This window comes from Hemiscyllium ocellatum, chromosome 9, assembly GCF_020745735.1.
Source record: "Hemiscyllium ocellatum isolate sHemOce1 chromosome 9, sHemOce1.pat.X.cur, whole genome shotgun sequence".
Classification (NCBI taxonomy): Eukaryota; Metazoa; Chordata; class Chondrichthyes; order Orectolobiformes; family Hemiscylliidae; genus Hemiscyllium; species Hemiscyllium ocellatum.
The window spans coordinates 116,156,135-116,181,332 of record NC_083409.1 but is presented as its reverse complement, the minus strand read 5'-3'; the positions used below and the strand labels follow the sequence as shown (position 1 = coordinate 116,181,332).

General features: G+C 44.6%; 1 protein-coding gene across 1 annotated transcript in view; it reads right to left on the bottom strand.

The window, feature by feature from the left end:
• Window positions 1–25,198, bottom strand: part of LOC132819214 (mitochondrial adenyl nucleotide antiporter SLC25A24-like) — a 106,527-nt gene that overhangs the window by 42,660 nt on the left and 38,669 nt on the right. The window contains exons 5-7 of the mRNA XM_060830679.1: window positions 19,635–19,793; window positions 17,847–17,999; window positions 16,917–17,024 (exon numbers count right to left, since the gene is read on the bottom strand). Coding sequence (XP_060686662.1) covers window positions 16,917–17,024; window positions 17,847–17,999; window positions 19,635–19,793 — 420 coding nt within the window. The remainder of the gene's footprint in view (window positions 1–16,916; window positions 17,025–17,846; window positions 18,000–19,634; window positions 19,794–25,198) is intronic.

The window sequence follows — 25,198 nt, the reverse complement described above, 5'->3', positions numbered from 1 at the left end:
CCTTTTTATGGGCATTTAAGCGGGCATTGGATAAGCATATGGAGGTTATTGGACTAGTGTAGGTTAGGTAGGCTTCGGTTGGTGCAACATCGAGGGCTGAAGGGTCTGTACTGCGCTGTATTTTTCTATGTTCTATGTTCTATGTAAAACGAACAGGAAATGACATCACCACAACCAAAAATCTGGGTCCGCTACATAGATGACACCTTTGTCATCACAAAATGAAACAAGATAGAAGAGACATTTAACATCATCAACAACACCCTCACAGACATAAGGTTCACCAAGGAGGAAGAAACCAACAACAAACTCGTATTCCTGGACTTCACAGTTGAAAGAAAGGACAACGTAGAACCACAAACCTGTGTATATAGAAAACCGACACTGACCAAATACTTAAGTACACCAGCAACCATCCCAACACACACAAACAAAACTGTATCAGAACACTATTCCAACGAGCCATCAAACACTGCAGCACAGACGAACTTCGGAAAACAAAGGAGAACCACCTATACAACGTATTCAAGAAGAACGGATACTCAAATAATAGTACGCAGATTCCTCAAGAACTAACCACAACAAGCAGACCAAACACAGCCAGAAACCCTAACCACCTTACTATACATCAAAGAAGTTTCAGAAATGACAGCCAGACTACTGACACCCCTCGGAATCCGAGTAGCACACAAACCCACCAACACTCTCAAACAAAAACTAACAATCTTAAAAGACCCAGTAAAACCCATGGACAAAACCAACGTCATCTACAAAATTCCATGCAAGGACTGCCACAAATACTACGTAGGACAAACAGGAAGAAAGTTAGCCACCAGGATACATGAACACCAGCTAGCCACAAAAAGACACGACTTTCTCTCCTTCGTAGCCCTACACATGGATGAAAAAAAACACCATTTCGACTGGGACAACACATCTATCCTGGGACAGGCTAAGCAAATACATGCCAGAGAATTCCTAGAGGCCTTGCACTCTAACCACAATGTCATAAACAAAGGCATAGATCTAGATACCATCTATCAACCCCTCAGAAAACGAATAGGAAATGACATCACCACAAACCCTAGGAACCCCATCCAGGAGAAAGATATAAATAGAGAGCAGGAGACAACAGCTTCTCTTCACTTGGAGTTCGCCACTGATTCTTACTCCTACAGGCAGAAATTTGACTATATATGATATATATATTCTATCTTTAGCTCACCATTTTGGGGGTCCCAGAAGTGTTACTGTCCCTTTTTTATTCATAAGCTCAACACATGAAGCCTCATTTGTTCACTCATTTAGTATGTCATCCCTTCACATAACACTAACTGATTCTTTAACCGTTACTGCTACCTATTGTCATCCATTCTTCTGAAACTTCTATATCCAGGAATACTGAGCTGCCTTCCTTTAGCCAGATTTCCATTATGGCAACAACCTCATACTGCCATGTGTCTATCTGTGTCCTTGATTCATCTGCCTTGTTTGTAAATCTCCTTGCATTAAAGTATAAACAACTCAACTTCATCAATTTCCTTTGCTGGACGCTTTTAAATCCTCACTTCTTTTGTCGTTCCGAGTCAGTGACTACATCATTGACTAATATTCTACCTCCCATTTTCTGTTCTGAATCTGACCCATTTAAACCTACATTTTGGTTCCCATTCCCCTGCCAAACGAGTTTAAGACTTTACCAACGGAACTAGCAAAAGCCTTGGCAAGGATATTTTCCCAGCTCTTCCCAGGTGCAGCCAGGTCCCATCTTCCCTAGAAATTATCCCCAATACCTCAAGAATCTAAACCCCTCATGATACATCATTTCTCCAGCCATGAATTCATCTGATCTATCCCCTTATTCCTGATCTCGCTAACATGTGACACTGGGAGTAATCCTGTGATTAGTACATTTGAGGTCCTACATGTTAATTTATCTCCTAACTTCCTATAATGCAACAAGATCTGGGCAATCCAGGTTTGATGTGACAAGTGACAGGCAATGACCATCTCCAACATGAGAGAATCTAACTGTGACCCCCTGACATTCAATAGTATTACAACTGCTAAGTCCCACACTGTCAACCACCAACTATTCATTACCAGAAACTGAAGTGGATTAGCCTAATATATACTGTGGTTTTTTGAGCAGATTGGAGGTTACGAAGGCTGCAGCAAGTAACTTACCTCCTGAATCCTCAAGGCCTGTCCACCATCTACAAGGCACAAGTTATCAGGATGAAGGACTACTCCCACTTACCTGGATGGGTGCAGCTCCAACAAAACACAAGAAACTCAACACCATGGCAAAACAGCATGCTTGAGCAGCACCAAATCTACAAATGTTCAGCCCCTCCACTACCAGTACTCAGCATCTATAAGACACATTGTGGAAAGTGAAGCTCCTTTGACTATAACTTCCTCCAGAAGGACTAGGGTTTTGGATATACAGGAACAGCACCACCTGCAATTTCTCCTCCAAGTCACTCACTATTCTAACTTGGAAATTTATGGCCATTCCTCAATGTCGCTGGGTCAAAGTCTTGGAAGTCCCTGCCTAAAAGCATTGTGGTGGTACATATGTACTGCAGAAATTCAAGAAGACAACTCATTACCACCTTCTCAGTGACAACCAGGGAATGGGAAACATAGGTAAATTGAAAACAGGTTCAAGAGTGGGATCTCCAAGTCTGGTCCACCATTTAATATGATCATGACTGAGTATTCAACGCAGTATCCCATTCCTGCTTTCTCACTATACCATTTGATCCCTTTAGCCCTCAGAATATAAATGAAAATGGAGTCATAGAGTCCTACAGCACTGAGACAGGCCATTTGGCCCAAAATGGTGCATGCTGACCAAAAATGTCCGTCCACGCTAATCCTATTTCCCTGCACTTGGCTCATATCCTTCTAACCATTTCCTATCTATATATTTATCCAAATGCCTTTTAAATGCTATTAATTGTTACAAAGGTGCAGGTGCATAGTGTATCTTTAAGAGAGACTGGAAGCTGGCACAGACTTTGAGAGGCACACAGTGTGCATAAAGAATTTAAAATGTAACATTTGACTGTGAAACTAATAGCGCAGCTGAGCTGCCATGGTACGCAACAAATTCGAATTTGGCCAATCAGTTTAAAATATGCCTCAATTTACCAAAACCCAATCAAATTTACTGTTTTGATAACATCAAACCAATGAAATGATCCAATGTTTTGGGGTATAAAACCAGACATTTTGAACAGTTTCTTGGCAGTGAAAGAATGGCCAAGAAAACCAACAAGGATAGATTGCTAGCTGAATAGCTCTCTGGAAGGTACCTGTTCATGTGAAAGACATGTGAAGTAAAATACTGAACAAAATATGACATAAGAAGATCAACAGAGGAAGATACAAAGAGAAGATTCGACAGCTGGCAGGTTTGGGAATTTGAATTTTTTTTTGTAAATCTTAATCAGGGTTTTTAATGGACCAATTTGTAGCATAGAAGGTAAAAGATAGGTTTAAGAGAAAGGAGTTGTAAATATTGTTAACAAATAAAATTGTTAATTTTTACTTTTAATAGTGGCCCCTGGGATAGTTCTTTGTATCTTGATATTTAACAGATTATGTGCGAAGTAAGCTTCTCTGTGTGTCGGGTTTAAACTAGCAGAGGGGTTTACCCTGTATCGTAATATAATGTACCCACCTCAACTACATCCACTGGCAGGTCATTCCATATGTGCACCACCCTTTGTGTAAAAAAAAAAAGTTGCCCCTCAAGTTCCTTTTCATTCTTTCCCCCTAACCTGATAGTGATGCCCTCTGTCCTTGATTCCCCAACCCTACCCTATCCATGCCTCTCATACACTTCTATAAAGCTCCCCCTCGGTCTTCTACGCTCTAAAGAGATTAGTCCTATCTTTTCCAACCTCTCCTTATAACTCAGACCATTCAGTCCTGACATCCTTGTACATTCCTACTGCACTCTTTCCAGTTTAATAAGGTGATCAAAACTGAACACAATACTCCAAATGTGGCCTCACCAACATCCTGTACAACTGCAACATAACTTCCAACTTCTATACTCAATGCCCTGACTGATGAAGGCCAATGTGCCAAAAGCCGCCTTCACTGCCCTGTCTACCTGGGACTCCACTTTCAGAGAACTGTGCACCTGAACTCCAAAGTCCCTCTGTTCCACTACACTCTTTAAGGCACTTCCATTCACCATGAAACTCCTACCTTGATTTGAAAGACAGAAGGGATGGAAAAAGTGGTGATGTAGAGCTGTTAGTAAGAGATGAAACAAAGACAATTATGGGAGACATCAAGGCTCGAATGATGAGTCAATTTGCGTAGAGGCATAAAACACCAAGGGAAAGAAGAAACAAGTACAGAAATTGCTAGAAAAACTCAGCATGTCTGGCAGCATCTGTGGAGAGAAGATAGAGTTAATATTTCGACTCCAGTGACCCTTCTTCTGAACTAGAGAAAGGGAAAGAACACATTGGTAGGAGCAGCGTATAGATCCCAAAGAGTAGCCACTCTGCAGGAAAGACTATAAATCAACAAATAATGGGAACATGTAAAAAGAATAGAGCAATATTGTAAGTGAATTTAATCTTTGTTGATGGGTTAAACAAATTCGAAAGAGTATCCATGACAAGTAATTGATAGAATGTATTTGAGATAGTTTCCTAGAGTTGTGTCAGTGAGTTAATAAGCAGGCTATCTTGGATCTATTAATGGATAATGAGGCAGGTTTAATGAATAATTTCCAAGACAAAGATCCCCTAGGAAGTAGTGATCATAACATGACTGAATTTAATATTCAGTTTTAGAGTGATAAACCTCGGTCAGAAACAGGATTCTGGATCAGTGGTGCTGGAAGAGCACAGCAGTTCAGGCAGCATCCAACGAGCAGCGAAATCGACGTTTCGGGCAAAAGCCGTTCATCAGGAATAAGGGCAGTGAGCTGGAAGCGTGGAGAGATAAACTAGAGGGGGGTGGGGTGGGGAGAGAGTAGCATAGAGTACAATGGGTGAGTGGGGGAGGAGATGAAGGTGATAGGTCAGGGAGGAGAGGATGGAATGGATAGGTGGAAAAGAAGATAAGCTGGTTGGACAAGTCCAGACAAGTCATGGGGAGAGTGCTGAGCTGGAAGTTTGAAACTAGGATGAGGTGGGGGAAGGGGAAATGAGGAAGCTGTTGAAGTCCACATTGATGCCCTGGGGTTGAAGTGTTCCGAGGCGGAAGATGAGGCGTTCTTTCTGCAGGTGTCTGGTGGTGAGGGAGCGGCGGTGAAGGAGGCCCAGGACCTCCATGTCCTCGGCAGAGTGGTAGGGGGAGTTGAAATGTTGGGCCACGGGGTGGTGTGGTTGATTGGTGCGGGTATCTCGGTGATGTTCCCTAAAGCGTTCTGCTAGGCGGCACCCAGTCTCCCCAATGTAGAGGAGACCACTTCGGGAGCAACAGATACAATAAATGATATTAGTGGATGTGCAGGGAAAACTTTGGATGTGGAAGGCTCCTTTAGGGCCTTGGATAGAGGTGAGGGAGGAGGTATGGGCACAGGTTTTACAGTTCCTGCGGTGGCAGGGGAAGGTGCCAGGATGGGAGGGTGGGTCGTAGGGGGGCATGGACCTGACCAGGTAGTCACGGAGGGAACGGTTTTTGCGGAAGGCGGAAAGGGGTGGGGAGGGAAATATATCCCTGGTGGTGGGGTCTTTTTGGAGGTGGTGGAAATGTCGACGGATGATTTGGTTTATGCGAAGGTTGGTAGGGTGGAAGGTGAGCACCAGGGGCGTTCTGTCCTTGTTACGGTTGGAGGGGTGTGGTCTGAGGGCGGAGGTGCGGGATGTGGACGAGATGCGTTGGAGGGCATCTTTAACCACATGGGAAGGGAAATTGCGATTTCTAAAGAAGGAGGCCATCTGGTGTGTTCTATGGTGGAACTGGTCCTCCTGGGAGCAGATACGACGGAGGCGGAGGAATTGGGAATACGGGATGGCATTTTTGCAAGAGATAGGGTGGGAAGAGGTGTAATCCAGGTAGCTGTGGGAGTCGGTGGGTTTGTAAAAAATGTCCGTGTCAAGTTGGTCATCATTAATGGAGATGGAGAGGTCCAGGAAGGGGAGGGAGGTGTCAGAGATGGTCCAGGTAAATTTAAGGTCAGGGTGGAATGTGTTGGTGAAGTTGATGAATTGCTCAACATCCTCACAGGAGCATGAGGTGGCGCCAATGCAGTCATCAATGTAGCGGAGGAAGAGGTGGGGAGTGGTGCCGGTGTAATTACGGAAGATCGACTGTTCTACGTAGCCAAGTGGGAGGATTCAAAGGAGAAATTGTTAAGGGTGAGGACCACTTCCGCCAAACGAATGAGAGTGTCGGTGGAAGGGTACTATTGGAGACGTCTGGAGAGGAAAAAACAGAGGGCTTAGAGGCCCTGGTCATGGCAGATGGAGGTGTAGAGGGATTGGATATCCATGGACAGCTGTGTTTAACTTAAAGAAGGGGAATTACAGTGAAGTGAGGATAGAATTAGTGCAAGTGGACAGGGCAAGTAGATTGAATTGAATAGAATTGAATTTATTGTCACGTGTACCAAGGCACAGTGAAAATCTTTGTCTTGTGAGCAACACAGGCAGATCTCAGAGTTAAGTAGCAGGTCAAGGGCAGGTCATGTCTCACAAACCTCATTGAGTTTTGTGAGAAGGTGACCAAGCATGTAGATGAGGGTAGGGCAGTTGACGTGGTATACATGGACTTCAGTAAGGCCTTTGATAAGGTTCCACATGGTAGGCTGTTGGAGAAAATGCAGAGGCATGGGATTGAGCGTGATTTAGTAGTTTGGGTTAGAAACTGGCTTTCTGAAAGAAGGCAGCGAGTGGTGGGTGATGGAAAACATTCAACCTGGAGTCTAGTCACTAGTGGTGTGCCACAACTATCTGTTTTGGGACCACTGCTGTTTGTCTTTTTACACATGACTTAGACGCAGGGATAGGTGGATGGGTTAGCAAGTTTTCAGATGACACTAAAGTCGGTGGAGTTGTGAACAGTGTGGAAGAATGTTACAGGTTGCAGGGGGACTTGGATAAACTGCAGAACTGGCTGAGAGGTGGTAAATGAAGTTCAATGCAAATAAATGTGAGGTGATTCATTTTGGGAAGAATAACAGGAAGGCAAAATACTGGGTCAATGGAAAGATTCTTGGTCATGTGGATGTGCAGAGTCCATGTACAGAGATCCCTGAAAGTTGCCACCCAGGCCAATAGTGCTGTTAAGAAGGCATACGGTGTGTTAGGTTTTATTGGTAGAAGCATGGAGTTCTGGAGCAGTAATGTCATGCTGCAACTATACAAAATGCTAGTGTGGCCGCACTTGGAATATTGTGTACAGTTCTGGTCGCCCCATTACAGGATGAACATGGAAGCATTGGAAAAGGTGCAGAGGAGATTTACCAGGATGTTGCCTGGTCTGGGGGGGAAGGTCTTATGAGGAAAGGCTGAGAGACTTTGATAGAGACATACAAAATAATCAGAGGATTAGATAGGGTAGACAGGTGAAGTCTTTTTCCTCGGATGATGTCAGTGTGTATGAGGGGGCAGAGCTACAAATTGAGGGGTGATAGATTTAAGACAGATGTCAGAGCAGGTTCTTTACTCAGAGAGTGATGTGGGTGTGCAATGCCCTACCTGCTAATGTAATTAATTCAGCCACATTAGGGAGATTTAAACAATCCTTGGACAAGCACCTGGATGGTGATGGGATAGTGTAGGGGAATGGGCTTAGATTAGTTCACAGGTCAGTGTAGCATCAAGGGCCAAAGGGCCTGTTCTGCTCCATATTGTTCTATCAAACCCCATCAGTGGATGATTTAATTCACTCCTACTCTCTTGATTCTGATACCTTGACTCTGACAGTTACCTGGACGATTCTAAACCCACCGCTCTCACCCACCGCCCCCCCCATCCCACCCCCAGCCCCCGCATCCAGCTATGCCCCTCCTTTTGTCGTCTGTTCTGAACTGCCCTCCTGATCTGGTGAAACGTAAAATGAAACCACTGAAAGACTTGTTGAGATCGGAAGCAGCCATCTTGTCACATATTAAAAGCCTGAAACCATTTTGAATCTCTTAATAGTGTCTGCTTGCTAAGTTTGTACTTTCCCAGCTCAGTGAGGTAGTTGATCTTGTATTAATACCAGAGAGTGAACTCTTTCCCAGGATAGGAGTGTTCTTCTTTTACAAGAACCTATTGTATTCTAACACTTGCATATCAGCTACTAACTAGCACGATCCAGACACTACGTGACTGAGTAGATAGGGGAAGCTCTGAATGAGTTTTTTGCTTCGGTTTTCACCAAAGAAAGGGAACTTGTTGTAAAAGAAAACTTAGAGGAGCTGGGATACAGTCTTGACCAGATCATGATTGATGAGGTTGATGTGCTAGAAATTTGGAAAACATTAAGATTGATAAGTCTCCAGGGCCAGACCAGATTTATCCTAGGCTGCTCCTGGAAGCAAGAAAGGAGGTTGCTAAGCCGCTAGTGAGGATATTTGCCTCCTCACTCTCCACGGGAGTCGTACCAGGGAATTGGAAAGAGGTGAATGTTGTTCCTCTTTTCAAGAAGGGTAATAGGGAAATCCCTGGAAATTAAAGACCAGTCAGTCTTGCATCTGTGGTCAGCAAAAGTTTGGAAAGAATTCTGAGGGGTAGGATTTATGACTACTTGGCAAAGCATAGAGTGATTAAAGGCAGTCAGCATGGCTTTGTGAGGGGAAAGTCATGCCTCACAAATCTTATTGAGTTCTTTGAGGCGGTGTCAAGACAGATCGATGACGGTCGAGCAGCAGATGTGGTGTGTATGGACTAATCAAGGCATTTGATAGAGTTCCCCATGGTAGGCTCATTCATAAAGTCAGGAAGTATGGGATACAGGGAGATTTGGCTATCTGGATTCAGAATTGGCTGGCTGACAGAAGGCAGAGAGTGGTTATAGATGGAAAGTAGTCTGCCTGGAGGACAGTGAGTGGGGTCCCGCAGGGCTCTGTACTTGGGCCTCTGCTCATTATAGTCTTTACAGATGACTTGGATGAGGAGGTTGAGGGTGGGTTAGTAAATTTGCAGATGAGACAAAGGTTGGCGGTGTCGTTGATAGTACAGAGGGCTATTGCAGGCTGCAGTGTGGCATAGACAGGATGCAGAGCTGAGCTGAGAAATGGCAGATGGAGTTCAACCTGGATAAATGCAAAGTGATGCTGAATATTGGATTAAAGACAGGATTCTTGGCAGTGAGGAAGAACAGAGGGATCTGGATGTGCAAGTACATAGATCCCGCAAAGTTGCCACCTAACTGGATAGGGTTGTTAAGAAAGCCCATGGTGTTTTGGCTTTCATTAACAGCGGGATCGAGTTTAAGTGCCGTGAGGTTTTGCTGCAGCTCTCCAAGCTCCTGGTGAGACCACACTTGGAATATTGTGTCCAATTCTAGTCGCCCTGCTATAGGAAAGACACAGAGGCTGTGGAGAGGGTGCAAAGAAGGTTTACCAGGATGCTGCCTGGACTGGAGGGCTTGCCTTATGAAGAAAGGTTGAATAAGCTCAGACTTTTCTCTCTGGAGAGAAGGAGGAAGAGAGGAGACCTGATTGAAGTGTACAAAATAATGAGAGGAATAGATAGAGTCAATAGCCAGAGACATTTCCCCTGGGCAAGATTGACTGATATGAGAAGTCATAGTTTGAAGATATTAGCAGTAAGGTGTAAAAAGGAGCCGTCAGAGGTAGAATCTTTATGCAGAGAGTTGTGAATGCATGGAATGCGTTGCCAGCTGTGCTGGTGGAAGCAGAGTCATCGGGGACATGCACATGGATAGCAGTGAGTTGAGGGGTATGTAGGTTAAGTTACTATATTTTACATTAGAATTAAATCTCTGCACAACATCATGAGCCAAAACGTCTGTTCTGTGCTATACTTTTGTACGTTCTATGTACTGACTGGGCAAAGTGTAACCCATATAATCATGCAACTCTCTGCATCTCATTGGAGTGACTTATGACCACATTCAGTTAACTTCTCTCTCCCCGTGAGTTCACGAATAAACAGTCAATAACACAAGATTTGTGTGGCATGCTATATTGTTCCTCTAAACTGGACGAGCAAGTCAGCCACTGCATAATTTATCCTATCCCCAACATTGACATCTTCTCTAAACCCAGCGAATCCCACCCTGCCTCCTGCTTCAAAGACCGCAATTTCCCCTCCACTTCAACGCATCTCATCCACTTCCCGCACCCTACCCTCTAACCCCATCCCTCCAACTGCAACAAGGACAGACACCACCCCCCTGTTTATGGACTCTGGGAAGGAGGTAGAAGCAGGCTATGCGGGGTTGACATACTTGGAGGCAGTGGTGGGGAGATCACCAGATGAAATAAGGTTTGTGACGGCGATTGACACAATGGCTTGATGTTCCATCGTGGGGTGGGCTCATGGTCCAGGGGAAGATAGGAGGAAGTATCTGAGAGCTGGCGCTCAGCCTCTGCAACATCAGTCTGCCTGTCAACAACAGCCTGACCTTGATGTGCATGCTTAATTACAAAGTTAGGGTTAGCTCAGAGAGCATGCAGTGCAGTCAGTTCCTGGGAGGATAGCTTAGAATTGGTGAGGAGAAGCAAAGAAATTGAGGTGACTAATGTCACACCGACAGTTCTCAATGAACAGGTCAAGAGCAGGTAACAGGCCAGAGGCAGAGGTCCAGGCGTAGGGAGAGTGTTAGAGGGGGCAAAGTAATCTGTGGGACGGGGAATTTGGTTTTGTCTTCACAAATAACAACACAAATAACCTCTGAGAAATGTTAGGGAACAGTACGGGGACAGAACCAAAGGAAATCAGTATTAAGAAAAAAATTGTGCTGAGGAAATAATTGGGGTTAAAGGCTGACTTGATTACCTATATCCCAGAGTATTAAAGGAAGTGGCCCTGGAAATATTGGATACACTGGTGGTATTCTTCCATAATTCTATGGAGTCTGAAGCCATTACTACAGATTAGAGGGTGACAAATGTAATTATGATTTAAAAAGGGAGGGATAGAAAAGAAAACAACACTTAGCCGGACATCAGTAATAGGGACATCATAAGGACATTGTACTGTTGAGATATCATGACACTGTAATACTGTAATTGAAAAACTCTCTCCTAATGTCAGCAGTCATTCAGTTTGGCCAGTGTCTGTTCAGTGTAGTCTATTCATGAGTTAGTCAGCCAGTCAGCTCTCAGTAATATAGTAATCTAAATCTCTTGATTACAATTACAACACTTAAAAAGCATCTGGATGGGTATATGAAAAGGAAGGGTTTAGAGGGATATAGGCCAAATGTTGGCAAATGGCACTAGATTTATTTAGAATATCTGGTCAGCATGGAGGAGTTGGACTGAAGGGTCTGTTCCCGTGCTATACATCTCTGACTCTATTACAAATGACATGACTTGAGACATTTGGAAAGCATTAATGAGATTTTTTGAGGATGTACCTAATAGAATAAGGGAGACAGAAAAGAGATTAAGAATAAATGGGTCTTTTTCCAGGTGGGAGGCAATGACTTAATACTTGGGCCCAGCTATAAATGACAATATATGAATAACCTAGACTAGGGACCAAAATGCAGCATTTCCAGGTTTACTGATGACATAAAACTGGGCAGTTTTAAACGTTGTGAGGACTATTAAAATTGGCTTCGAGGTGATTTAGGCAAGTTGAGTGAGTGGGAAAACACATGGCAGATGCAGTATAATGTGGCAACATGTAAAGTTATGCATTTGGTATGGGAAACAAAAGTATTATTTAAATATTTCTAATGATGAAGGGCTTATGCTCGAAATGTCGAATTCCCTATTCCTAAGATGCTGCCTAACCTGCTGTGCTTTAACCAGCAACACATTTTCAGCTGTGATCTCCAGCATCTGCAGACCTCATTTTTTACTCGATAATTTAAATAATACTCTATTTGGAAGCAGACTGACAAAGGGATATGGGTATCCTCATACACTAGTCAATGAAAGTAGGCAGTTATGGCAAACAATTAGGAAGGCTAATAGTATGCTGGCCGTCATTACAAGAGGATTTGATTTCAGACGTAGAGATGTCTTACATGCTGTACAGGGCCTTAGTGAGATCACATCTGCAGTGTTGTGTGCATTTTAATTTCCCTACTAAAACCGCATTTACTTTCATGGAGGGAGCGCAGCAGAGGTTCACTAGGCTGACACCAGGGATGACAGGACTATCTGATGAGGAGTGGTAAGTTCAACTAGGCCAGGTATTCTATTAGATTAGATTACCTACTGTGTAAACAGGCCCTTCGGCCCAACCAGCCCACACCGACCCTCCGAAGAGTAACCCACCCAGACCCATTTCCCTCTGACTAATGAACCTTACACTACGGGCAATTTAACATGGTCAATTCACCTGACCTGCACATCTTTAGATTGTGGGAAGAGACCCATTCCTCTACACTTGCCCCTTCACCTAACACTAATTGCCCGAACACTATGGGCAATTTAACATGGCCAACTCATCTAACCTGCACATTTTTGGAGTGTGGGAGGAAACCAGAGCACCCGGAGGAAACCCACGTAGACATGAGGAGAATGTGCAAACTCCACACAGTCAGTCACCCGAGGCTGGAATCGAACCTGGGACCCTGGTGCTGTGAGGCAGCAGTGCTAATCACTGTGCTATCGTGCCACCCCCTATTCAGTCTAGTTTTGAAAGATGAGAGGATCTGACTGAAATAGTTAAAATCCTAACAGATTGGACAGACTAGATTCAAGAAGGATGTTGGGAAATCTAGAACGAACCAGAGGACACAGTCTCAGGATATAAAGTAAAACCAATTAGGACAGAGATGAAGAAGCATTTCTTCATTTAAAGGGTAGTGAAACAGTGGAATTTTCTACCACAGATGTCTGTGGAGGCCAAGTTTGTAGATATTAAAGACTCATGCGGTATGCGGAGAAGTATGGTGTTGTATTACAGGGTCACGCTATGATCAAACAGAATGGTAGACAAGGCTCTTGTAAGCAGGACTTACTCCTGCTCCTATTTTTTAAACATAAAATGTTCAAGAATCAGGACACAGATTTAAAGTTATTTGCAAAGGAAGCAAATGAAATGTGAGAAAAGTCAAGTGGATCTGGAGAGTACTGCCTGGAAGTGGTGGTGGAAGGTTCAAGAATACATGAGATCATTTCTTAAATAGATACAATATGCAACAGAATGGCTTATTCCTGATGAAGGGCTTATGCTCGAAACGTCGAATTCTCTATTCCTGAGATGCTGCCTAACCTGCTGTGCTTTGACCAGCAACACATTTGCAGCTGTGATCTCCAGCATCTGCAGACCTCATAGAACATAGAAGGATACAGCGCAGTACAGGCCCTTCGGCCCTCGATGTTGCGCCGACCGAATCCTACCTAACCTATACTAGCCCAATAACTTCCAAATGCCTATCCAATGCCCGCTTAAATGACCATAAAGAAGGAGAGTTCACCACTGATACGGGCAGGGCATTCCATGAACTCACAACCCGCTGTGTGAAGAATCTACCCCTAACATCTGTCCTATACCTACCACCCCTTAATTTAAAGCTATGTCCCCTAGTAACACCTGACTCCATTAGCGGTAAAAGGTTCTTAGTATCTACCCTATCTAAACCCCTAATCATCTTATACACTTCTATCAGATCTCCCCTAAACCTTCTCTTCTCCAATGAGAACAGCCCCAAGTGCCTCAGCCTTTCCTCATAAGATTTTCCTACCATTCCAGGCAACATCCTGGTAAACCTCCTCTGCACTCGTTCTAAAGCTTCCACATCCTTCCTATAGTATGGCGACCAAAACTGCACACAATACTCCAGATGAGGCCGCACCAGAGTCTTATACAGTTGCAACATGACCTCAGGACTCCGGAACTCAATTCCTCTGCCAATAAAGCCCAGTACACCATATGCCTTCCTCACAGCACTATTTACCTGGGTGGCAACTTTCAGAGATCTGTGTACATGGACACCAAGATCCCTCTGCTCATCCACACTACCAAGTAGCCTACCATTAGCCCAGTAATCCATCATCTTGTTATTCCTACCAAAGTGAACGACTTCGCACTTAGCTACATTGAATTCCATTTGCCACATTTCCGCCCAGCTCTGCAACTTATCTATATCCCGCTGTAACCTACCACTTCCTTCCTCACTATCCACAACTCCACCGACTTTTGTGTCATCCGCAAACTTGCTTACCCAGCTTTCAAGTCCTTCCTCTAGATCATTTATAAAGATAACAAAAAGCAATGGTCCCAAAACAGATCCTTGTGGTACACCGCTAGTAACTGCGCTCCAAGATGAACATAATCCATCAACTACTACCCTCTGTCTCCTTCCAGCCAGCCAATTCCTAATCCAAACCTCTAATGTATCCTCAATGCCATACCTCCGAAGTTTTAGCATTAGCCTACCATGGGGAACCTTATCGAACGCCTTACTAAAATCCATATACACAACATCTACTGCTTTACCCTCATCCACTTCCTTGGTCACCTTCTCAAAGAACTCAATAAGGTTTGTGAGGCACGACCTGCCCTTCACAAAACCATGCTGGCTATCCCTGATCACGTTATTCCTACCCAGATGTTCATAAATCTTATCCCTTACCATTCTCTCTAAGACTTTGCCCACCACTGAAGTCAGACTCACTGGCCTATAGTTGCTAGGGCTATCCCTACTCCCTTTCTTGAACAATGGGACCACATTCGCTATCCTCCAGTCCTCTGGTACTATTCCTGTTGACAACGACGACATAAAAATCCAGGCCAATGGCTCTGCTATCTCCTCCCTAGCTTCCCATAGGATCCTGGGGTAAATGCCATCAGGCCCAGGAGACTTATCTATATTCATCCTTTCCAATATTCCCAAAACCTCTTCCCTGCATATTTCCAGGGCATCCATTCTAATTATTTGTGATTCCATATTCACATCAGCAACAGTGTCCTGTTCCTGAGTGAATACTGATGAAAAGTACTGATTTAATGTCTCTCCAATCTCCTCCGCCTCCACACACAACTTCCCACTACTATCCTTGACTGGACCGATACCTACCCTAGTCATCCTTTTATTCTTGACATACCTATAGAAAGCCTTTGGGTTTTCCCTAATCCTACCAGCTAAAGACTTTTCATGTCCCCTTCTCGCTTCTCTTAGCTCCCTCTTTAGCTCCTTCCTGGCTACCTTATAACTCTCAAACGCCCCTACTGAACCTTCACGCCTCATCTTTACATATGCCGCCTTCTTCCCTTTCACAAGGGACTCCAATTCCTTACTAAACCACGGCTGCCTCACAAAGCCCTTTACACCATGCCTGACTGGTACATACCTATCGAGGACACGCAGTAGCTGCTCCTTGAACACTCCCCACATCTCATTAGTGTTCTTCTCTTGAAGCCTGTTTTTCCAATCCACACATCCTAAGTCATGCCTCACTGCATCATAATTTCCCTGCCCCCAGCTATAGCTCTTGCCCTGCGGCACACGATTATCCCTCTCCATCACTAAAGTAAAAGTCACCGAGTTGTGGTCACTGTCCCCGAAGTGCTCACCTACCTCCAAGTCTAACACCTGGCCTGGTTCATTATCTAGAACCAAATCCAATATAGCCTCCTTTTTTACTCCAATTCACTACACTCATTTGGAAAGTCAGTGCAAACATTGACTGAATTGTCTCCTTCTGCATGGTAAATACTTCTATGATTCTGCAATTAAAGTCCAATCAGACAGATCTTGAAGGTTATGAAGAAATCTGCTGAGAGAGACTTAGAGTAAATGCTTCCATTTGCAATTGAAATCAGGACGAGAGACCATTAACATAGGCATTAGGGAATTCGAGAGAAATTTCTTTACTCGAGGGTGGGGAGAACTTCTCCCACAAGGAATGGTTGATATGATTAGTATAGATACAATTAAAGGGTAAACTGGATTAAAAACATGGGGGTGTGAAATATAGTGAGAAGAGGAGTGCAGAATCATAGCTCCTTGAAAGTGGAGTTGCAGGTAGATAGGATAGTGAAGAAGGCGTTTGTTATGTTTTCCTTTATTGGTCAGAGTATTGAGTACAGGAGTTGGGAGATCACGTTGCGGCTGTACAGGACATTGGTTAGGCCACTGTTTGAATATTACGTGCAATTCTGGTCCCCTTCCTATCGGAAAGATGTTGTGAAACTTGAAAGGGTTCAGAAAAAATTTACGAGGATGTTGCCAGGATTGGAGGATTTGAGCTATAGGGAGAGGCTGAACAGGCTGGGGCTGTTTTCCCTGGAGTGTCAGTGGCTGAGGAGTGACCTTATAGAGGTTTACAAAATTATGAGGGGCATGGATAGTATAAATAGGCAAAGCCTTTTCCCTGGGGTCAGAGAGTCCAGAACTAGAGGGCATAGGTTTAGGGTGAGAGGGGAAAGATATAAAAGAGACCTCTGGAGCAACTTTTTCATGCAGAGGGTGGTACGTGTATGGAATGAGCTGCCAGAGGATGTGGTGGAGGCTGGTACAATTGCAACATTTAAGAGGCATTTGGATGGGTATATGAATAGGAAGGGTTTGGAGGGATGTGGGCTGGGTGCTGGCAGGTGGGACTGGATTGGGTTGGGATATCTGGTCGGCGTGGACGGGTTGGACCGAAGGGTCTGTTTCCATGCTGTACATCTCTATGACTCTATGAAATGAAAAGTGGGTATAAAGAAGCAATTCTGTTGGAACACAAACATTGGCACTAGTATGTTCAGCGGAATGACCTATTTCTGTGCTGGGAATACTTGGTAATTGATCTACAATCACCTGCTGAATATTCGAGCTGGTATCCAGGTTTTTCAATGGTCCAGACATACCTCCATTGGATAAATACTGGTTTGTGCAGTTGCCCCAGCCAGTGATCCTGCGAGAAACCTTTCAGAGGTTGTGATGTTTTGCTTGTCCCTTGCGAACAGCTTCTTATACTGCAGAAAATGGAAGAAAGGTCAAATGCCCGAAATTCAAAAGCACAGAAAGGCTTTTCACCCAGACTGACTTCATCCCGCAGCAGGAATCTGGTTCCTGGAATCCAAATCAATTCAGTTTCCAGAACCAATATCCATTCCACTCCAGGAACCAGTAATGATCCTGCTCTCAGAATCAGCATTGATCCTGCTCCCGAAATGGTATCAATCCAACTCCTGGAGTTGCTATCAACCCAGCTCTTGATATTGGACTCAATCTACCATTTAGAACCAACAGCAAGCCCAATACCAATCTACCTGCTGGACCTGAAAGTATATCCAACATCAACACTGATCTGTCTCTCTGGTCCAACATTAGGAAAATGGCAGCTTATATCTGCAGAGATTTATGAATCCAGTTTCTTTCTGATTGATGCTAAACTAGGTATCATCATTTTGGTTTTTTTAGATTACTTACAGTGTGGAAACAGGCCCTTCGGGCCAACAAGTCCACACCGACCCGCCGAAGCGCAACCCACCCATACCCCTACATTACCCCTTGCCTAACACTACGGGCAATTTTAGCATGGCCAATTCACCTGACCCGCACATCTTTGGACTGTGGGAGGAAACCGGAGCACCCGGAGGAAACCCACGCAGACACGGGGAGAACGTGCAAACTCCACACAGTCAGTCGCCTGAGTCGGGAATTGAACCCGGGTCTCAGGCGCTGTGAGGCAGCAGTGCTAACCACTGTGCCACCGTGCCGCCCACAAATGTCCGGTACAATGTCCACAGACCTAAACCATGGTGCTGACACTCACAACTCAATATCAACAGTACCTGCTCATAGGCCATGAATTTGATGGCGGTTTCTGGTGCTATTTTCACTACGTTCATCCCATTTCCTCGCCACAAAGATGTCACTCCTCCCTCTTTAAGCATCTGCTTGAATCCATTGTACATATTCATTTGGTTTGATTTGGAAGAATGGACCTGGTTAGAATAGAGTAAAATTTGTTAAAATGTAACAATATGCACAGTAATTTGATTTTATTTAGCAGAAAGATAAGCATGGAAATGTAGATAAATTGACTACAAAAATGCCATTAACCTGAAACCCAGGGACTGCGATTTCTCCCTATGGGGTCCAAACTACCTGATATAAATCATGCGTTAACCCCATCACACATTCTCATTGTGGAAGGTTATAAATCTTTTCCTGTGTATTATGATGCTAAATTACTTGTTATACTGTATATTATTGAACAAAGTAGTTGTTTAACATATACTAACAATAAAAACTATTACATTATACAAAGAAAAGAACAAAAAACTACAGCACTGGAACAGGCCCTTCAGTCCTCCAAACCTCCACTGACCCAGACCCTCTATCTAAACCTGTCATCCATTTTCTAAAGATCTGTATCCCTTTGCTGAAATGATGCTATTCTTCCCACTTCTACCATCTCCCATGGCAATGCATTACAGGCCCCCAGCACCCTCTGCGTAAAGGACTTTCCATGCATCTCTCCCCTAAAACTTTCCCTTCTCACTTTGAACTCATGACCCCTAGTAATTCAGTTTCACATTCTAGGAAAAAGTTTCTTGCTATCCACCCAGTAAATGTGCAGGCGTTACAACTCCTGTGGGTTTTGTTCCTGCTATTACACACAATCCATTGTTAGCCATAATAATCCCCATTAGCAGTTATTCGTTCTTCTAGACTGACCATTATCCACTCCTTTGTCTCTCCAACGTTTCTTCTATCCCTTTGAAGTCTATCTCCACCTGTTATTTATTTCTTTTCCCCTTCTCCATCATGTCTTGTGCAAAAATAAACCTTTTCCTAGTTTCCATCAGACCCAAAATGTTAACTGTAATTTCTCTCTACAGATGTTGACAAACCTGCAATGTTTTATACAGTTGCAGCATAATTTGCCAACCTTTACACTCAATGTCTTGACTGATGAAGGCAAGCATGCTGTATGCCTTCTTTATAACCTTATACACTTGTGTTGCCATTTTCAGGAAGCTATGGAGACTTGTGTCTCAAGACCTTTCTGTGTATCAATCTCTTAAGGGTCCTGCTATTTACAGGGTAAAAACAAGGACTGCAGATGCTGGAAACCAGATTCTGGATTAGAGTGGTGCTGGAAAAGCACAGCAGTTCAGGCAGCACCTGAGGAGCAGGAAAATCAGCATTTCGGGCAAAAGCCCTTCATCAGGATTGCAGGCAGAGTGCCTGAAGGGTGGAGTGATAAATGAGAGGAGGGTGGGGGTGGGGAGAAAGTAGCATAGAGTACAATAGGTGAGTGGGGGTGGGGATGAAGGTGATAGGACCCTACCCTCCTCTCTGACCTATCACCTTCATCCAATTGAATTATTGAATACCAATAGGCCACTGAACACCAGACAAAAAAACACTCATCCACAACTACTGTCTGTCTTCTATGACCAATCCAATTTTATATCTAACTCACCAATGCATTGTGGATCTTATGTGACTTAGTCATCTGGACAAAGCCAGACTTTTAGTAGCTACTGCTGACAATGTAAGCTTTGTTTTGTTTAATTATAATAGAGTACAGACAACAGTAGAGGAAACAGCAATTATTTTGTCGGGAATACCTGCATTAGGACTTTGAGCCGATCGAGAGGGGCAGTGCCAGTACGAGACACGGCACCGGCCATTGCCCCAGACAGTAGTTGCTTCCACCACATGCCTGTCTTCTTCTCCTCTTCTGTAAATTCATCAGGAATAGTCAAACTGTCCCCAATGTCCAAAACCTAGAGGCAGAAAGTGAAACACATTTGTAAAGGACTGGCATGGATTTTGTTTTAATCAATCTGTTCAGAAATGTCATTACATACCTTTGGAGCAGATCCACTTGAACTCAGAGCTCCTGGTTCAGAAACAGGAACACTACCACTGCACCACAGATACCCTACAATTTGTGGGAAGCAGCAGATATTACTTCCCACTGTGAATATGAATAATAGAGGGTAGGTTTTGATCCATTGACCTAGTCATAGAATCAGGGAGGTCTATAACACAGAAAAGACCCTGGGAGGTAACATGCCTTCCTGGAATCTCATTTGCAGACACAAATACATTCCTGTTGTGATTGAATTTCCTGTTACTAAAGCCTTCCCACAATTATTCTTTCTCCCTCATGCAGCAGAGCCAATAGTGGCACAATGGTTTTAGAGGCAGCAAGATTTAGTGCACAGAAAAAGGCCCTTTGGCCCACAGAGTCTGCATCAGACAAAAACAACCACCTCACAATTCTAATCCCGTTTACCAGCACTTGGCCCATTCCAGCCTTGTACATACCTAAGCGTACACCTAAACAATTTTTAAATGTTATGAGGGTTTCTGCCTCAACCACCCTTAGAGGCAGTGGGTTCTAGATTCCCAACACCCTTTCATGGAAAAGCTTTTCCTCACAGCCCCTGTAAACCTCCTGCCTCCCCCCACCCCCGCCACCTTAACATGGTTCTAGTCCTCCACCAAGAGGAAAGCTATCTTCCTGCCTACACTAGCCATGCCCCTTATAATGTTTTTTTTTAAAGATTCCCTACAATGTGGAAACAGGCCCTTCAGCTCAACCAGTCCACGCTGACCCTCCAAAGAGTAACCCCCCCCAGACTCATTTCCCTCTGACTAATGCACCTAACACTACGTGCAATTTAGGGCAATTCACCTAACCTGCACATTTTTGGACTGTGGGAGGAAACCGGAACACCCGGAGGAAACCCACGCAGACACAGGGAGAACGTGCAAACTCCACACAGACAGTCGCCCGAGGCTGGAATCGAACCTGGGACCCTGGTGCTATGACGCAGTAGTGCCAACCACTGAGCCACCATGCCGCCCACACTTTTCCATCCCCACCCCTTATGTCAGTCACTCCCAATCCTGCTGCCCTGCTCTCTATTGTTTCTTTCCTTTGCCTCTCCCTCCAATTTCCCTGAGAACATCTGTTTGCAATTTAGGCACCCCACTTCCAATAGCATTAAAATTTGGAGGGACGGCAGGAGGGGGTGATCTAGTTAAAACATGCAGAATACTGAATGGCCTGGACAAAGTAGACGTTGGGAAGATGTTTCCATTGGTAGCGGAGACTAGGACCAGAGGGCACAACCTTACAGTAAATAAAGAACAAAGAAAATTTACAGCGCAGGAACAGGCCTGCGGCACGGTGGCACAGTGGTTAGCACTGCTGCCTCACAGCGCCTGAGATCCGGGTTCAATTCCCGACTCAGGCGACGGACTGTGTGGAGTTTGCACATTCTCCCCGTGTCTGCGTGGGTTTCCTCCGGGTGCTCCGGTTTCCTCCCACAGTCCAAAGATGTGCGGGTCAGGTGAATTGGCCATGCTAAATTGCCCGTAGTGTTAGGTAAGGGTAAATGTAGGGGTATGGGTTGGTTGCGCTGCGGCGGGTCGGTGTGGACTTGTTGGGCTGAAGGGCCTGTTTCCACACTGTAAGTCTAATCTAATCTAATCTAAGGCCCTTTGGCCCTCCACGCCTGAGCCGATCCAAATGTAATTTCATACATCTCCATCATGTCCCTCTCAGGCTCCTCTGCTCCAAGGAAAAGAACCCCAGTCTGTCCAAACTCTTCATAATTAAAACTCTCCAGGCCAGGCAACATCCTGGTAAATCACTTCTCTCCAATAATGTGGATTCCAGAACTGCGCACAATACTCTAGCTGTGGACTTGGGGACTTATTAGCAATAGGCAGCATGCTTTTGTGAGGGGAATGTTGTTTCTCACACATTGTCACTTCTGCAAAAAAAACTCAATCAAACATAATTGATGAGGGCAGGGTTGTGTGTAATGTCTATAGGACTTTAGCAAGGCCTTTAAAGAGACCCTTTTTTTTAAAGATTTGTGAAGTCACATGGGACCTGTGGTGAGATGGTAAGATGGATACAGAATTGGTTTAGTAATAGAAGAGAGAGACTAGTGGTGGAAGGGTGTTTATCTGACTGGAGGTCTGTGACCAGTGGTGTTCTGCAGGGATCAGTGCTGGTACCTCTGATTGTTTGTAATATATATTTATAAATGATTTGTAGGAAAATGAAGGTGGCCTGATTACTAAGTTTGTGGACAACACAAAGATTGGCGGAGCTGCGGATAGTGAGGAGGATTGCCAGAGGATACAGCAAGATATAGATAGGCCGAAGACTTGGGCAGAGAAATGGCCAACTGAGTTTCATGTGGACAAATTGAGAGGTGATATATTTTGGAAGATCTAATGCCAGAGGGAAGTGTGCAGCAAATGGCAGAACACTTAATAGGATAAACTTACTGAGGGATCTAGCGTACAGTCCACAGTTCCCTGATAGTGGCAACACAAATAGATAAGGTGGTCAAGAAGGCATATGGTAAATGTGAGGACTGCAGATGCTGGAAATCAGAGTCTTGATTAGAGTGATGCTGGAAAAGCACAACTGCTCAGGCAGCATTCGAGGAATAGGAATATCTACATTTCGGGCAAAAGCCCTTCATCAGGACACAATCTTGGTGGCCAAAGCGCCTGTTCCACTGTTCTTTGTGGCCTCACCAAAGTTTTGTACAACTTCAACATCACCTTCCTGTTCTTATAATTTAGACCTTGACAAGGCAAAAAATCCTGTACAATTACAGCAAGACATCCCTACTCCTGTACTCTAATCCACATACTGAGGCCAACATACTGTTTGACTTCTTCACCACATGCAATGCTTTCTTTCAGCAACTATTGCGCAAGGACATCAAGGTCTCGTTACACCCACTCCTCTTTTCCAATCTGTTGCCATTCAGATAATATTCCAAAAGTAGATGACCTCATTTATTAACAATATATTTCATCTGCCGTGCATTTTCCCACTCATTCAGTCTGTCCAAATCACATTGCAGCATTTCTTCACCCCACCCAGTTTCCCATCCAAACATGCTTCTGTCTGTATTAGAGGACAGTATAGCATAGAACAGGCCCTTTGGCCCACGATGTTGTGCCAAGATTTAATCCTAATGTAAAATATAGTAACAACCTATGCACCCCTCAGCTCACTGTGCATGTGCATGTCCAGCAGTCACTTAAATGTCCCCACTGTCCACTACCACTGCTGGTAACTCATTCCATGCATTCACAACTCTCGATGTAAAAAATCTTCCTCCTAATATCTTCAAACTATGACTCCTCGTACCAGTCAATCCTGCCCTGGGGAAAAGTCTCTGGCTATTGACTCTATCCATTCCACTCATTATTTTGTACACCTTGATCAGGTCTCCTCTCTTCCTCCTTCTCTCCAGAGAGAAAAGTCCAAGCTTATTCAACCTTTCTTCATAAGCCCTCCAAGTCCAGGCAGCAACCTGGTAAACCTTCTTTGCACCCTCTCCAAAGCCTCTGTATCTTTCCTATAGTAGGGTGACCAGAACTGGACACAAAATATCCAAGTGTGGCCTCACCAGGGATTTGTAGAGCTGCAGCAAAACCTCGCGGCTCTTAAACTCTATCCCTCTGTTGATGAAAGCCAAAACACTATATGCTTTCTTAACAACCCTATACACTTGGGTGGCAACTTTGAGGGATCTATGTACTTGCATACCCAGATCCCTCTGTTCCTCCACACTGCCAAGAATCCTGTCTTTAATCCTATGTTCAACATTCGGGTTCGACCTTCCAAAATGCATCACTTCACATTTTTCCAGTTTGAACTCCATCTGCCATTTCTCAGCCCAGCTCTGCATTCTGTCTGTCGCGCTCCAGCTTGCAATGGCCCTCTATACTATCGATGACACCTCCAACTTTTGTGTCATATGCAAAAAGTACTAACCCACCCCTCAACCTCCTCATAATTTCCTTTTCCCCAATTAAATATCTTCCCTCGGTAATTGCTCCTTTCCCTCTCCATGGCGATGCTAAATGTGAGGCAGTTGTGATCACTTTCACCGAAGTGCTCTCCCACCGTGAGATCTGACACCTGTCCTGGCTTGTTGCCAAGCACCAAATCCAAAATGGCCTCTCCCCTCGTCGGTCTGTAAACATACTGAGTAAGGAAACCCTCCTGAACACACCTGACTAAACTGGCTCCATCCAAACCATCTACACTTAGGAGGTTCCAGTCGATATTGGGAAAGTTGAAATCACCCATAACAACAACCTGCTACTTTTGCATTTTTCCAGAATCTGTCCTCCTATGAGAACTTCAATCTCCCTACTGCTGTTAGGTGATCTGTAGAAAACCCCCAATGCGGTGGCTGTTCCCTTGCTGTTCCTAACTTCTACCCATAGTGACTCAGTAGGAAACCTTCCTCAACAAACTTCATTTCTGTAGCTGTGATGCACTCTCTGATTAGCAATGCTGCACCCTCTCCTCTTTTCCCACCCTCCCTGTTCTTTTTAAATGTTCTAAACCCTGGAACATCAAGCAACCATTCCTGCCCCAGTGAAACCCATGTCTCCATTATGGCCACAACATCATAGTCCCAAGTACTGATCCATGTTCTAAGTTCATCACTCTTATTCCGGACACTCCTTGCATTAAAGTGTCCACACTTTAACCGATCCCTTTGTTTCATCGTGTGAGAAACCTTCCTTTTAGATTCAACATATCCTGTCACTGTCGCGGTGATTCCCACTCCCCTGCCAAATTAGTTTAAACCCTCCTGAATCACACAGGCAAATCTCCCACCCAGGACATTTGTACCCCTCCAGTTCAGGTGCAACCCGTCCTTCATGTACAGGTCCCACCTTCCCCAGAAGGTACCCCAATGGTCTAGGTATCTGAAGCCCTCCCTCCTGCACCAGCCTCGCAGCCACGAGTTAAGTTGCATCCGCTGACTGTTCCTCACCTCACTATCTCGTGGCACCAGTAGCAAACCCGAGATCACTACTCTACTCGTCCTTCTCTTCAGCTTCCAACCAAGCTCTCTGTAGTCACTTTTCAGATCCTCAATCCCTTTCCTGGCTATATCATTGGTGCTAATATGTACTACGACTTCTGGCTGCTCCCCCCCCCCCCCCTCCCCAGAATCTTGTAAACCCGATCGGCAACATTCTGGACCCTGGCACGAGGGAGGCAACATACCTTCCGGAAGTCTCGTTCCTGACCACAAAATCTCCTGTCAATCCGTCTGACTACTGAGTCCCCTACCACTAGCGCTTTTCTATTTTCCCCCTTCCCTCCTGAGCCTCAGTG